We start from the raw sequence: 14,433 nt of genomic DNA, 5'->3' as shown, positions 1-14,433 counted from the left end.
AAAAAATAAAAACTTGGGAGTCTTGTGGACTTGACAAGGTGGCATCAGGGACCCAGGATTGATCTCAATCTTAATAATCCAAATTGCTTTACACAAACAAAAAAACAAAAAATGAGGTTTAAGATAACTTCTAGGACTGACTGGAGAGAAAAAGCAGAACCAAGATTCACCTTGTCAAGTCCGTGGACTTGACAGAAGGCCAGCTCAGGGACCCAGGAGCAGGGCAGCCTTCAGAGTCTTACAGAGGGGCGTCACCCCGGGGCTGGAGGGAGACTGAGTAGAAGTGAGGCTGGGCTGGAGGAGACTGTTGCTGGTAGATGTGGAGGCTGGGCTGGAGGAGCTTTAGATGTGGGCTGAAGCTGGAGGACTGGTAGAGAAGTGGGCTGGGCTGGAGGAGACTGGTGAGAAGTGGGCTGGGCTGGAGGAGACCTTTGGTACACGTGGGCTGGGCTGGAGGAGACTGGTACACGTGGGCTGGGCTGGAGGAGACACTTGGTACCACGTGGGCTGGGCTTCAGAGGAGACTGGTACACGTGGGCTGGGCTGGAGGAGACTGGTACAAGTGGGCTGGAGCTGGAGGAGACTGGTGCAAGTGGGCTGGGCTGGAGGAGACTGGTACACAAGTGGGCTGGGCTGGAGGAGACTGGTACAAGTGGGCTGGGCTGGAGGGAGACTGGTAGAAGTGGAAGCTGGGCTGGAGGAGACTGGTAGAAAGTGGGCAGGCTGGAGGGAGGACTGGTACAAGTGGGCTGGAGCTACTGGAGGGAGACTGGTACAGAAGTGGGCTGGGCTGGAGGAGACTGGTACAGAGTGGGCTGGAGCTGGAGGAGACTAGTGAGGTATAAGTGGGCTGGACAGGAGGAGACACCAATTTCAAGTGGGCTGGGCTGGAGGAGACTGGTACAAGTGGAGCTGCTGCGCTGGAGGAAGACTGGTACAAAGTGGGCTGGGCTGGAGGAGACTGGTACAAGTGGGCTGGGCTGGAGGAGAGACTGGTACATGTGGGCTGGGCTGGAGGAGACTGGTACAAGTGGGCTGGGCTGGGAGGAGACTGGCCACAAGTGGGCTGGGCTGGAGGAGACTGGTACAGAAGTGGGCTGGGCTGGAGGGGCCGGAGGCCTACAAGTGGGCTGGGCTGGAGGAGACTGGTGCACACGTGGGTTGGAGCTGGAGAGAGGACTGGTACACGTCAGGGTTGGGCTGGAGAGCTGGTGGGAGTGGGCTGGGCTGGAGGAGACTGGTACACGTGGGTTGGGCTGGAGGAGACTGGTACACGTGGGCTGGGCTGGAAGGAGATTGGTAGAAGTGGAGCTGGGCTGGAGAGAGACCTGGTAGAAGGGGGGCTGGGCTGGAGGGGGATTGGTGAGAAGTGGGCTGCAGGCTGGAGGAGGACTGGCAGTAGAAGTGGGCTGGGCTATCAGAGGCTGGTAGAAGTGGGCTGGAGCTATAGGAGGCTGGTGGGGAGAAGTGGGGTGGGCTATAGAGGCTGGTAGAAGTGGGGTGGGATGGAGGAGACTGGTACTAGAAGTGGGGTGGGCTGGAGAGATTGGTAAGAATTAGGCTGGGCTGGAGAGAACTGGTACACATGGGTTGGGCTGGAGAACTGGTACCGTGGAGTTGGAGGCTGGAGGAGACTGGTACACGTGGGCTGGGCTGGAGAGGGAGATTGGTAGAAGTGGGCTGGGCTGGAGGAGACTGAGCCTTTAGTAGAAGGGGCTGGGCTGGAGGAGATTGGTAGAAGTGGGCTGGGCTGGAGGAGACTGGTAGTAGAGAGATGGGCTGGAGCTATAGAGGCTGGTAGAAGTGGGCTGGGCCTATAGGAGGCTGGTAAGAGGGCTGGGCTATAGAGAAGGCTGGTAGAAGTGGGCTGGGCTGGAGGGAGACTGAGTAGAAGTGGGCTGGGGCCTATGGGAGAGAGACTGGTAGAAGTGGGAATTGGGCTGGAGACTGAGTGAGAAGTGGGCTGGTGGGAGGAACTGGTAGAAGTGGGCCTGGGCTGGAGGAGCTGTTGAGTACAAGTGGGGTGGAGCTGGAGGAGACTGAGCCTGGTAGAAGTGGGGCTGGGTTGGAGGAGACTGAGCCAGAGAGTGGGATTGGGCTGGAGAGACTGGTACAAGTGGAGGCTGGGCTGGAGGAGACTGGTACCAAAGTGGGCTGGGCTGGAGAACTGGTACAAGTGGGCTGGGCTGGAGGAGACTGGGCCCGCAAGAGTGGAAGGCTGAAGCGAGGAGACTGGTACAAGTGGGAGCTGGAGGCTGGAGGAGACTGGTGGCCACACCAAAGTGGGCTGGAGCTGGAGGGGAGACTGGTGCAAGTGGGGCTGGGCTGGGGGACTGGTACAGAGTGGGCTGGGCACAAGAAGCCTGGGTAGAGTGGGCTGGGCTGGAGAGACTGGTAGGGAGTGGGCTGGGCTGGAGAAGACTGGTACCAAGTGGGCTGGAGCTGGAGGAGACTGGTACAGAGCTGGTTCAGGTGCAAGGGCTGGGCTGGAGGAGACTGGTGCCCCACCAGGTGGAGGTGGGCTGGAGGAGACTGGGCCTACAGAGAGATGGGAGGGTGGACTGGAGGAGACTGGTAGAGAAGTGGGCTGTGGCTGGAGGAGACTGGTAGAAGTGGGCTGGGCTGGAGAAGACTGGTACACGTGGGGTGGGCTGGAGGAGACTGGTGAGAGAAGTGGAGGCTGGGCTGAGGAGGGCAGACTGGTGAGAAGTGGGCTGGGCTGGAGGAGACGCTGGTAGAAGTGGGCTGAGCTGGAGGGAGACTGGTAGATGTGGAGCTGGGCTGTGGGGAGACTGGTGCAGAAGTGAGGATGGGCTGGAGGGAGACTGAGTGGGGGTGGGGGTGGGCTGGAGGGAGACTGGGTAGAAGTGAGATGGGCTGGAGGAGACTTTGGTAGAAGTGGGCTGGGCTGGAGGGGACTGGTAGTAGAAGTGGAGGCTGGGCTGGAGGAGACTGGTGAGAAGTGGGCTGGGCTGGAGGAGACTGGTAGAAGTGGGCTGGGCTGGAGGAGACTGGTAAAGTGGGCTGGGCTGGAGGAGACCTGAGCCAGTGAGAAGGGGAGGCTGGGCTGGAGGAGATTGGTAGGAGAGGTGGGCTGGGCTGGAGGAGACTGGTAGAAGTGGGCTGGGCTATAGAAAGGCTGTAGTGAAGATTGGCTGGAGCTGATTGGAGGCTGGTAGGAAGTGGGGTGGGCTATAAGAAGGCTGAGTAGAAGTAAAGTTGGGATGGAGGGAGACCAGTGGTAGAGAAAATGGGGGTGGGCTGGAGGGAGGGCCTGGTAGAGAAGTGGGCTGGAGCTGGAGGAGACTGGTACACATGGGTTGGAGCTGGAGGAGACGCTGGTACACGTGGGCTGGGCTGGAGGAGACATGGTACACGTGGGCACAAGCTGGAGGAGAATTGAGTGAGTGGGCTGGGCTGGAGGAGAGACACTGGTGAGGGGGCTGGGCTGGAGGGAGATTGAGTGAGAAGTGGGCTGGGGTGGAGGAGACTGGTAGAAGTGGGCTGGAGCTATAGAGGCTGAGTGAAGAAATGGGCTGGAGCTATAGGCTGGCTGGTAGAAGTGGGCTGGAAGGCTATAGATAGGCACAGTAGAAGTGGGGCTGGGATGGAGGAGACTGAGTGACAGAAGTGGGGTGGGCTGGAGGAGACTGGTGAGAAGTGGGCTGGGTTGGGAGGAGACTGGTAGAGAGTGGGCTGGGAGCTGGAGGGGAACTGGGCCTGGGGAAGTGGGGTGGGCTGGAGGAGACTGGTAGAAGTGGGCTGGGTTGGGAGGAGACTGGTAGAAGTGGGGTGGGCTGGAGGAGACTGGTACAAGTGGAAGCTGGAGCTGGAGGAGACTGGTGCACATGTGGGCTGGGCTGGAGGAGACTGGTACACAAGAGTGGGGTGGGCTGGAGGAGACTGGTACAAGTGGGCTGGGCTTGAGGAGACTGAGCCTGTACCACAAGTGGGCTGGGCTGGAGGACTGTGGTACAAGTGGGCTGGAGACACTGGGTACAAGTGGGCTGGGCTGGAGGAGGACTTCAGCAAGTGGGGCTGGCTGGAAGAAGCCTGGTAGAGAGTGGGCTGGGCTGGAGAAGACTGAGTGAGAGTGGGCTGGGCTGGAAGAAGACTGGTACAAGTGGGCTGGGCTGGAGGAGACTGCTGGTACAAGTGGGCTGGGCTGGAGGAGACTGCCAGTACAAGTGGGGTGGGCTGGAGGGAGACGCTGGTACAAGTGGGGATGGACTGGAGGGAGACTGGTAGAGAAGTGAGAGTGGCTGGGCTGGAGGAGACTGGTAGAAGTGGGCTGGGCTGGAGAGAAGACTGGTACACACGTGGGGTGAGCTGGAGGAGACTGGTGAGAAGTGGGCTGGGCTGGAGGAGACTGGTAGGGAAGTGGGCTGGGCTGGAGGAGGACTGGTGAAAGTGGGCTGGGCTGGAGGAGACTAGTGAGATGTGGGCTGGGCTGTGGGAGACTGGTAGAAGTGAGATGGGCTGGAGGAGACTGGCGGGGGTGGGGTGGGCTGGAGGAGACTGAGTAGAGAAGTGAGATGGGCTGGAGGAAGACTGGTAGAAGTGGGGCTGGGCTGGAGGGAGACTGGTGAAGTGGGCTGGGCTGGAGGAGACTGGTAGAAGTGGGCTGGGCTGGAGGACTGACTGAGTGAAGTGGGCTGGGCTGGAGGAGACTGGTAGAAGTGGGCTGGGCTGGAGGGAGGACTGGTAGAAGTGGGCTGGGCTGGAGAAGACTGGTAGAAGTGGGCTGGGCTGGAGGAGACTGGCCAAGGGGAGTGGGGCTGCAGGATGGAGGAGATTGGTAGAAGTGGAGCTGAGCTGGAGGAGACTGAGGTAGGGAAGTGGGCTGGGCTGGAGGAGACTGGTAGAAAGTGGGCTGGGCTGGAGGAGACTGGTAGAGATGGGCTGGGCTGGAGGGAGACTAGTAGAGAGGTGGGCTGTGGGCTGGAGAGGAGACTGGTAGAGAAGTGGGCTGGGCTGGAGGACTGGTAGAAAGAGTGGGCTGGGCTGGAGGGGACTGGTAGAAGTGGAGGCTGGAGCTGGAGGAGACTGGTAGTGGTGGAAGTGGGCTGGGCTGGAGGAGGACTGGTAGAGGAGTGGAGGCTGGAGGAGCAAGGAGACTGGTAGGGGAGTGGGCTGGAGCCCAAGGAGGACTGGATGCAGAAAGTGGGCTGGGCTGGAGGAGACTGGTGAGAAGGGCTGGGCTGGAGGGAGACTGGTAGAAGTGGGCTGGGCTGGAGGGAGACTGGTAGAAGTGGGCTGGGCCTGAGGGAGACTGGTAGAAGTGGGCTGGGCTGGAGGAAACTGGTGAAGTGGAGGCTGGTCTTGGAGACTGCCAGAGAGTGGGCTGGAGCTTACGGAGACTGAGTAGAAGTGGGCTGGGCTTACGGAGACTGGTGCAGAAGTGGGCCTGGGACACGAGACTGAGTAGAAGTGGGCTGGGCTTTGCAGGAGACTGGTGAGAAGTGGAGCTGGGCTTACGGAGACTGGTAGGGAAGTGGGCTGGAGCTGACGGAGACTGGTAGAAGTGGGCTGGAAGCAAGGGACTGGTAGAAGTGGGCGGCTGGAGGAGACAGTGCATGTGGGCTGGGCCCCAGGAGAGCTGATGAGAGTGGGCCTGGAGGGCTAAGAGACTCAGGTAGAGTGGGACTGAACACAGGAGACTGGTGCAGAAGTGGGCTGGGCTTACGGAGACGCTGGTGGGGAAGTGGGCTAAGGCCTGGAGGACTGGTGAGAAGTGGGCTGGGCTGGAGGAGACTGGTACATGTGGAGCTGGAAGCTGGAGGAGACTGGTACATGTGGGCTGGGCTGGAGGAGACTGGTACATGTGGGGCTGGGCTGGAAGGAGAACTGAGCCACATGTGGGCTGGGCTGGAGGAGACTGAGGTACATGTATGGGCTGGGCTGGAGGAGACTGGTACATGTGGGCTGGGCTGGAGGAGACTGGTACATGTGGGCTGGGCTGGGAGGAGACTGAGCCATGGGGATGGGCTGGAGGAGACTGAGTACATGTGGGCTGGAGTGGAGGGGGACTGAGTACATGTGGGCTGGGCTGGAGAGACTGGTGCACATGTGGGTTGGGCTGGGAGGGAGACTGGTACAGAGAGTGGGCTGCAGGCTGGAGGAGGCTTTGTAGGGAGTGGGCTGGAGGAGACTGGGGGAGGTACAGTGGGCTGGAGCTGGAGGAGACTGGTAAGATGTGGGCTGGGCTGCAGAGACTGGTACATCTGGGAGAGGGCTGGAAGAGACTGGGTGGAGACAGCTGGGCTGGGCTGGGCAGTGGAGCCGTGTGTGTGGCCTCTCCTGGAGCTGGTTAGGGACCTTCCGCCAGTCATGGCATTCAGGAGTTTTCATCAGTATGCATGCAGAAGTGTGTCTGCAGAGTTTTCTCTTTGCAGTGAACCTTGTTGTGCCCCACACTCATAGCATTCATAGCGTCTTTCATCAGTGTGTGAATACGGGAGTGTGTCTCTTGAGATTACTCTTCTTACTGAACCTTTGCCACACTCATAGCATTCATGCAGCGTCTTTCACCAGTGTGTAAAAGGTGTGTTCGTTGAGGATACTCTTCATGCAGGAACAGCACACACACACTCCTGGCGTCATGACGTCTTTCACCAATGTGTGAAAAGGTGTGTCTGTTGAGATGACTCTTCGTACAGAACTAGAAACGTTTGCACCACACTCATGGCATTCATGAGGTCTTCACCAGTGTGTGAAAAAAAGTGTGTTTGTTGAGTTGACTTTATTGCATGAGCTTTGTCACAGTGATAGCATTCATTGAAGTCCTCTACCAGAGGTTTGGGTGTGTTGTTGAGAGTCAGCCTTCCCAAGAGTCTTCCCACACTCTCCAGCACTCATGGTTCCCTTCACCAGTGTGTGCAAGGCAGTGTCTGATTGAACTTGCTCTCAGTCTCAAATCTTGTCACTCTTGACTCAATATATTCCTTTCCATTGTAAAGCGAGATGTCAGCAGCATGGTGGTGGTGGTTCTGTAATCCTCAAAGCATTGGCAGCCTGCTGCTGCTGGGCCCTGCCCAGCCATGTCCACAGCCTCCAGGGCACCAGTGCTCTGCTGCACGAGGCGCTGGCGGAGTCTTGCAGGAGGCTCGAAGAGAAAGCCGTGGCCAGGGCCAGCGACCGTGCAGGAGTCCTGAAGGCAGAGGCTGTGAGGACAGTGCAGGCACAGCACCAGCCTCAGGCCCTCCTCCAGCAGCCAGCATTAGCCTGGACGTGGAGACAGGTTTGTGCTGTGCTGGCCTCCACGTGTTGAACTGATCTGGAAAGATATAAAATGGTCAAGAAAGTGGGTGGCTGGATCCAGAAGGATTGGAGAGTTGGTCAGAATTATAATAAAACAATGGGAAAATATTGTCCAAGGAATGGGTGGCTGGAGCAAGGTGGAGAAGTGCAGTCAGTGTAATATGTAGCATAGGGAAAAATATATACAGAAGAGCAAGGTAAGTGAAAACACATGCTATAATGTAACATTGAATAATATTAACAATAGGGGAAGTGGAACATCAAGGGTGGAATGGATGGACGACGTGAAGACTGAAGGGGAAAAGGTGGAAGGTTATATACTACACACTAGGAGGCAAGGATGACTGAAAACAGGTGGAAGAGTTTAAAGGAAGGAAAGACCATGAAAGGTGGAAAAGGAGAGTTTGAGAGCGACTAATGAAGCTAACAATGAATTTTTGGTCAGGGAGAAATTTTTACGTGCCGAATGGGTGGATATATGAGTTGTGGAGGTGGAATATTAAGGCGAGGCTTGGTGGATTATACAACCAGGAAATAAATGGCATTGCCACTAGTGGAGGGACATCAGAGGAAGCAGAGAAATTGGGTGGATGTGGAGGTGTAAGGCAAGATGTGGACCAGGTAGAGAACAGGGAGGAATATATGGCTAGCAGACAAACTACTGCCAGGAATTGGATGAAACAATAAGTGGAAAGAAGCAAGAGTGGGGGATGTAAGGAGATGCTTTAGTGGTTTGGATGTGAAAATAAGCCACTTAAAAAATAGGTTGGAATGATCTCAGATTAACAGAGACAATACAAAATATACGGAAGTAATTAACGCCATGAAAAGCTGATTGGAGTGAATGGGCATGAGACAGAAACGTGCTATTTATAATGGAGAGGTACAGAAGAGAGAGGATGTTGGGTGGACGTGGACCTCACTTGAGACAGGCTGGAGTGAGTTAGGCTGGTTAGAGTACAAGTAAAGCAATGCACACAGATGTGTGTAGCAAGAAACATATCCTGACCAGAAAACATCACTCCCGAGCCTCAACACCTGGCAGACTCACAGCCTATATACATACAGTGCATGACACTCACCGTCACCTGACCGACAGAGTGTCTCCTGCCTCCACCTGCGTCCCCACAGCCTTCACACGCCCGGGTTCCCTCCTGACTGACAACTGTTCTCCTCCTCTCCTCTGTACCTTCCTCCCCTCCCTCCCCCCCTTTCTCTGGGATTGGTTGTTACCTCTCCTCCTCCATTTCTTTTTCTTCATCAACTGCATGTATCTTTACTTCCTCCTATCCCGCTCCCTCTCCATAATAGCCTAATAACTCACTCCTCACTCACTCCCTCCACTCCCACTCCTCCTCCTTTCCTCACTCCTCCTCACTCCTCCTCCTTCACTCCTCCCTCCTGCTCACTCACTCCTGCTCATCCTGTTCTTCCGTCATAATAACTTCATAACACTGCTCATCATTCTCACTACACAGCCACTCACAACCTCCTCCTCCTGTTTTAACATCCAACCATCGGAGCCATGCAGAGAAGAGACCAAAGGGGTCAGTGAGAGGAGGAGAGACCGGCACTAATAACACTGTGGCTGTGGACCAGAGCCCTGCAGAGGTGGACATGGCCAAGGGGGGAATGTGTCAGAGGGCAGGAAACTCGCATGAGGAGTGTGAGGCAACAGGCCCGGCTGCAGCTGCACCTGCTACTGGGCAAGAAGGGAGTGACATGACAGTTATAATAAGCAGGATGAAAGGTAAAGGCGATACCTTACGCTTCCTTCCCTACTGTCTCTCCTTTATTTTACGCCTGCCTCCCCACTAACCCCTTCCCTTCTTGCATGTACCCTTATGATTAAAAAGAAAAGGCAGTATGGGGGCAGCGATGATATGAAGAAACGAGACAGGAAGAAAATGGGGAGGAGGAGGAGGAGGAGGTGAGTGAGAATGATGGTTATGTAGAGTTAGAAAGAAGAGAGAGAGAGAGAGAGAGAGAGTCATTCCTTTCCAGGATCAACATTTTCATCACCTCACCAATGCATTGCAATATTAAACTATAACAACACAGTAGCGATAATGAAAAAAAGGGAATCACAGGACGAGGTTGGTTTCACGATGGCAAGCCTTCCCTTAGTTCCCTCCAGTCGATGACGGCATCGCTGTCCTCAACAAGTACTTCACGGGTAAAAGTAGCAGCTTGTGCGAGGAGAGTAATTATGAAAGGTTGAATCCTTGTGGAAAAACGAAAGGATTACGTTTGCAGTATATTTTGTCAGTGAGTGAAAAAAAAAAGAAGTTATATCTCATTGAAATCACCTAATACTATCAGATATATTATAGTGACGAACATGAATTGCACATAACATAAACTAATTGGTTGCTCATGCCTGACTTTATATGCTTTGAGCTGTCACTGAACAATTAACTATGAAATAAGACCAGGCAGAGGCAACATTTCTTCTTCCAAGGAGATAAAAGTTATGAGAGAGGAAGAAAAGGAAGGAGGTAACAGAACAAACGAGGAGGAAAGAAGAAAGAGGAGGAGGATGTGAGAAGGGATAGTAATTAGTAGCAAGCTTAGAATGAGAGAAAGAGAGTTGAAACGATATGAAAAAGAGGAGGAGGAGGAAGAGGAGATAAAAGAAACGAAAGGAAGAAATGGGTACTTCTCACTGAATTTATTTTCATACTGGCTCAGTGACGGCCTCGTGCTAATATGTAGATCAGGCACGTCCTAACACTAATTTATATATTAGCAGCCCACACCATCACTTAGAATCCATAACAGTGTTATTACTGATTTCTTGCAAGTAGAACATAATCTTTCTTCACTCAAACCAAATACAATTCCAAACGTAACATGAAAAAGAAGATGATGAAAAAGAAGAGAGAAGAAGAAGAAAGAGAGAAGATAAGAAAATGAAGAAAAAGAAAGGTGAAACAGGAGATGAAAAGAGGGAGAAAAGAAGATGGAAAAGAAGATGAGATAAGAAAGAGGAGGAGATAGAATACAGATGAGAGTAAGAAGAAGAAGGAAATAGAGGCAGAGGAGGATGGGAAGAGAGTGGAGAAAAAGAAGTAGGAAGATGAAGATGATGATGAATCCCCAGACAGGAATACAGTAAGTAAAAAGCAAAGAGAAAGACCCAGAGCAGAGTGGAGGAGGAGATGGAAGAAGGAGACTGGCAGCTTGATAGAGGAGGAAGGAGGATGGGAGAGGAAAGGACACGAAGGACAGCAGACAAGCCGGAGGAGTCACAGGAGACTAGGAGCGAGAGGATGGGAGAGGAAGGACTGACAGGACAGACAAGCCGAAGGGAGATCACAGGAGCGAGAGAGAGGATGGAGAAGGAGGACACGAAAAAGGACAGACAAGCCAGAGGGAGTCACAAGAGCGAGGAGAGGGATGAAAGAGGACACAGGACAGACAAGCAGAGAAGTCACAGGGCAGGGAGAGGATAGAAGGAAGGACACAGGGGACACAAGTTCTCAGAGGAGTCCACAGGAGCGAGGAGAGGGATGGGAGAGGAAGGACACAAGGGACCACACACAAGCCAGGAGGGAGTCACAGGAGCGAGGGAGAGGATGGGAAGGAAGGACCTGAAGGAGCAGACAGAAATAGAGGGAGTCACTAGACGACGGAGAGGGATGGGAGGAGGAAGGACACAGAAGGACACACACAAAGCCAGAGGGGGTCCACAGGGGAGCGAGGAGAGGATGGGAGGAGGAAGGACACGAAGGACACACCACAAAGCCAGAGGGGAGTCACAGGGGAGCGAGGAGAGGGATGGGAGAGGAAGGACAGGAGAGGACACACACAGAAGCCGGAGGGAGTCACAGGAGCGAGGAGAGGATGGGAGAGGAAGGACAGGAAGGACACACAAATCCAGAGGGGAGTCCTACAGGAGCAGGGAGAGGGAGGAAGATGGAAGACGAGACGAGGACAAGGAGGGATGGAGGAAAGAAAGCTGACGCAGGGATGAAGACAGAAAGACAAAGGAAAAAAATAAATAAACTCGATATACCAATGAAAAGAAAAGAAAAATAACATTGTAGAAAAACAGAGGAATGAGGACAGAGTTAATAAAAAGATAAATGTGTGTATGGATAAAGGTGATAAACAGGAGAAAAAAGACAAACATAAAAGAGGCGTACAGGGTAGATAAAAATAATACCATTAAATGGTAAAAAATAAAGTGGAATGAAGAAGAGAGAAACGATGACAGAAGAAGAGATGATGAGAGAAAGGAAAAATAAATCAGCGCAATAATCTCGTAAGTAATAATAAAAAGCAAGACCATGTGTGCAATGCAGAGTGAAAAGCCAAGGGCCCAGGAGAACAAGGAGGAAAAGAGGAATAGAAATAGGTGTAAGGATAAAGATGGAAACACAGGAGAAAGGACATGAACGACAGAATAACAGTAAATGAAACAAAAGAGATGACAGAGAGAGAGCTACTTGAGAGAGAGTATGTGAGAATGAGTATGTGAAATAACGAGAGAGAAAACCTTGAGCTAGCGAGAAGAGCCTTGAAGAATATACGAGAGAGAGAGAGAGAGAGAGAGAGAGAGAGAGAGAGAGAGAGAGAGAGAGAGAGATGAGGCGAGGATAAAGAGACTAAGGAAAAGAGAAGACAGCACATATATAATACTAAAGACGCATTAAAGCACAAAAAACTCAAATAAATGTAGAAAAACAACTTAACACTGAAACCATGAAGGAGAGACAATAAGGAGAGACACGAAAGAAAGGCATGAACGGAAAAAAATCTTCCTCCTCATGAGACAGAGAACACACTGTAATAAAGTTTTTTCTCTAACATTTCAAACATCAAACCAACTAACAGTCCTCGGATACATAGACGGTGAATAAAAATAACTATAAAACCAGGATATATGAAAAAAAAAAGATGTGAAGCGCCTATAAATCTCAGTTATGAATAACAAGAAAAAGTAAAAATCCTAATAAAAGAAATGGAACAGAAGGAAAAAGGAAAGGCAAGGAAGATTCAGGAATGTGTGGAAGGATGCGTGGAGGAAGGAGGAGAAAGAGATTGGAGGAGGAGGAAAGAAAGTGAGGAAGCACTTAAGCCTGTGGAACTACAAGTAATATATATAGTAGTCGTGTGTGTGTGTGTGTATCCTCAGCAACTGATCTTCCCCAACTTCGTTCGTTCTGTTCACACCTGGCCTGTCGTATAACCCCGCCCTTACCAGCACAGTGACGTGATACAAACTGCTTCTCCCCTCTCCCCCCATCAACACCTCGATTCACCTGCCTTACACTCCAACAGCCAACAGGGCCATTCCAGCCAGTCACAACCCTTTGTCTTCCGTAATGTCTCAGTTAGAATAAAAGCATAAACAGATTAACAGTGAACCAACCCGTAGTCAGTCAGTCACTCTTCTCGTCCTCCACAATGACAGTAAGAACAAGAGTACAAACAGTTAACAGGAAGCCAGTCAGTCATTCTTTTCCTTCAACTTACATGCCAGTTAGATCAAAGAGCCACAAACAGTATTGCACAATGTAATACACATTTTTGGAGAATATATTTTTTAGGGGACTAGCAATAGAATATAGGAATTAGCTCAGAATAATTGACTATAAAATTGGGTGGAGTGGAAGACCAATGGTAGGAAGTGGTGGATGGAGGTTTTATAATTTTAACTAAATACTCTCAGATATCCATTTACTGATTTTCAGCCAACATTTACTATGAAAACATTTTTACCCAACATTGATCCTCACAATCTTAAGGGGATCCCAAGCTCGGAAGATAATATTAATAAAGAAAAGTTCTTGCACTAATGCAGTGGTTTTTTCCCAACCTTTTTCAGGCGACCCGATCGCTTACAGCTCTGAACACGACCGCAACACCTTTCACTAGTTTAGTTGTATATGTGTTATTATAACATCCATGTAACACCATGCTTGATATTTTGGAGTCTTGGCGACCCCAGGAAAAAGCGCTTGGTGACCCCCGCCAAGGTCGCTGACAGAAGTTGGGAAAGAAGAGGCTCTAATGGCTTGAAATTTTGGGGATATGTTATATAATGCTGTCGCTTCCTTCGTTGTGTATGAATGTAAATATTTTCGTTCATGACATTACATCATGCATGTTTTTATTTAAAATGCACTACCAGTCTTATTATTTAGTTATTATTAAGAAACGAAAATACCTGCGATATTCCTCATATGTCATGATCTGTCATGGTCGCATGGGAGTGAAGCGGTGGCTGAGTGGTTAGCGTGAAGGCTACATTTACCACGCCACCAGACAACGTCAGTTCGAATCAACATGCTACCACCTGGGATTGTTCAGTCACCCGCTGGGTGGCCTCTAAAACTACCCACATACTGTCAGAAGACCACCCATCAACCCGGACTCTCAGAAAGAAACCGTCCAGTGAATCATGGAATGAGGTTCCGAGGGGCAGCATGGTAAAAGCCAAACGCCTTTAACTGGCTCAACTATAAAAAAAATTGCCCCTTGCCTGCGCTGCACGACGGGCTTGGGCCGACTATCTGGCCCACATGAAGATAGCTACCGGTTACCATAGGTGGGGATGTGAAAAAAAAGAAACGCATTTGCCATACTTGTGCGTCAATTTCGTTTTTCCTCCCAATGATAGACAGGAGATGCCCTTTAACGTAGACAAATGCCAGGTCCTTCAGAAGTTGGGACAAGGAATAAGAAGTTCGATAACAAAACGCGCTGCGTTAAACTCTGGAAACGTTCAATGCGTTAAGGACACTGGGAGTCAAATCGCGTCAAACCTCAAATTCTCACATCTGATGCAGCAAATAACGCGAACAGAATGTTGGAAAGCTTACAAATAAAAGAAACTTTTATTCAAGAATAAGATGTAATACTTCCGCTCTACAATAGTTTAATCAGACCCGCATGGAATATGGGGTACAGTTTTGATCTCCCACCATACCATAGGACATTGCTGCTAAATTAGAAGGTGTTTAGCGTCGGACAACAAAAATGATCCTTCCTTGCGCAACAAATCCTACGAAGAAAGATTTTCCACATAACATATTCTCTCTTGAAGAGAACGTCGCCTCGAAGGAAAACTGATCAGATATTTTTAAAATATGCCAATGGTTTCACGAATGTAGACAGAACAAAATTGTTTATGAACGATGACACTTTGCGAACGAAAGGAACAAT

At 51.4% G+C, this 14,433-nt stretch overlaps 1 protein-coding gene across 1 annotated transcript; it reads right to left on the bottom strand.

The window, feature by feature from the left end:
* Positions 1-238: 238 nt before the first annotated feature.
* On the bottom strand, positions 239-6,858 carry LOC126989230 (uncharacterized). Its single transcript, XM_050847864.1, has 11 exons — positions 6,792-6,858; positions 6,007-6,224; positions 5,479-5,693; positions 5,084-5,150; positions 3,945-4,053; positions 3,275-3,448; positions 2,663-2,781; positions 1,949-2,075; positions 1,276-1,454; positions 627-677; positions 239-388 (listed from the first exon to the last, which is right to left on the bottom strand). Exons 1-11 carry the CDS (start codon positions 6,856-6,858, stop codon positions 239-241), a joined length of 1,476 nt encoding a protein of 491 aa, XP_050703821.1.
* Positions 6,859-14,433: the final 7,575 nt, after the last annotated feature.

Source organism: Eriocheir sinensis, unplaced genomic scaffold, assembly GCF_024679095.1.
Source record: "Eriocheir sinensis breed Jianghai 21 unplaced genomic scaffold, ASM2467909v1 Scaffold1103, whole genome shotgun sequence".
NCBI classification, from domain to species: Eukaryota; Metazoa; Arthropoda; class Malacostraca; order Decapoda; family Varunidae; genus Eriocheir; species Eriocheir sinensis.
Note: the sequence above shows the minus strand (reverse complement) of the source record. Positions and strands in the feature narration are given on the sequence as shown.

Excerpts from the sequence above, each read along its gene's own strand:
- LOC126989230 (XM_050847864.1), bottom strand. The coding sequence starts at position 6,858 with ATGAGTGCTGGAGAGTGTGGGAAGACTCTTGGGAAGGCTGACTCTCAA. Across the intron at positions 6,225-6,791 it reads ACAACACACCCAAACCTCTG|ATGTACCAGTCTCTGCAGCC; the intron begins GTAGAGGACTTC and ends GCCCTCTCCCAG. Across the intron at positions 1,455-1,948 it reads ACCAGCCCACTTCTCACTCA|CCTCCTATAGCTCCAGCCCA; the intron begins GTCTCCAGCCCA and ends TCTCCCCACCAG.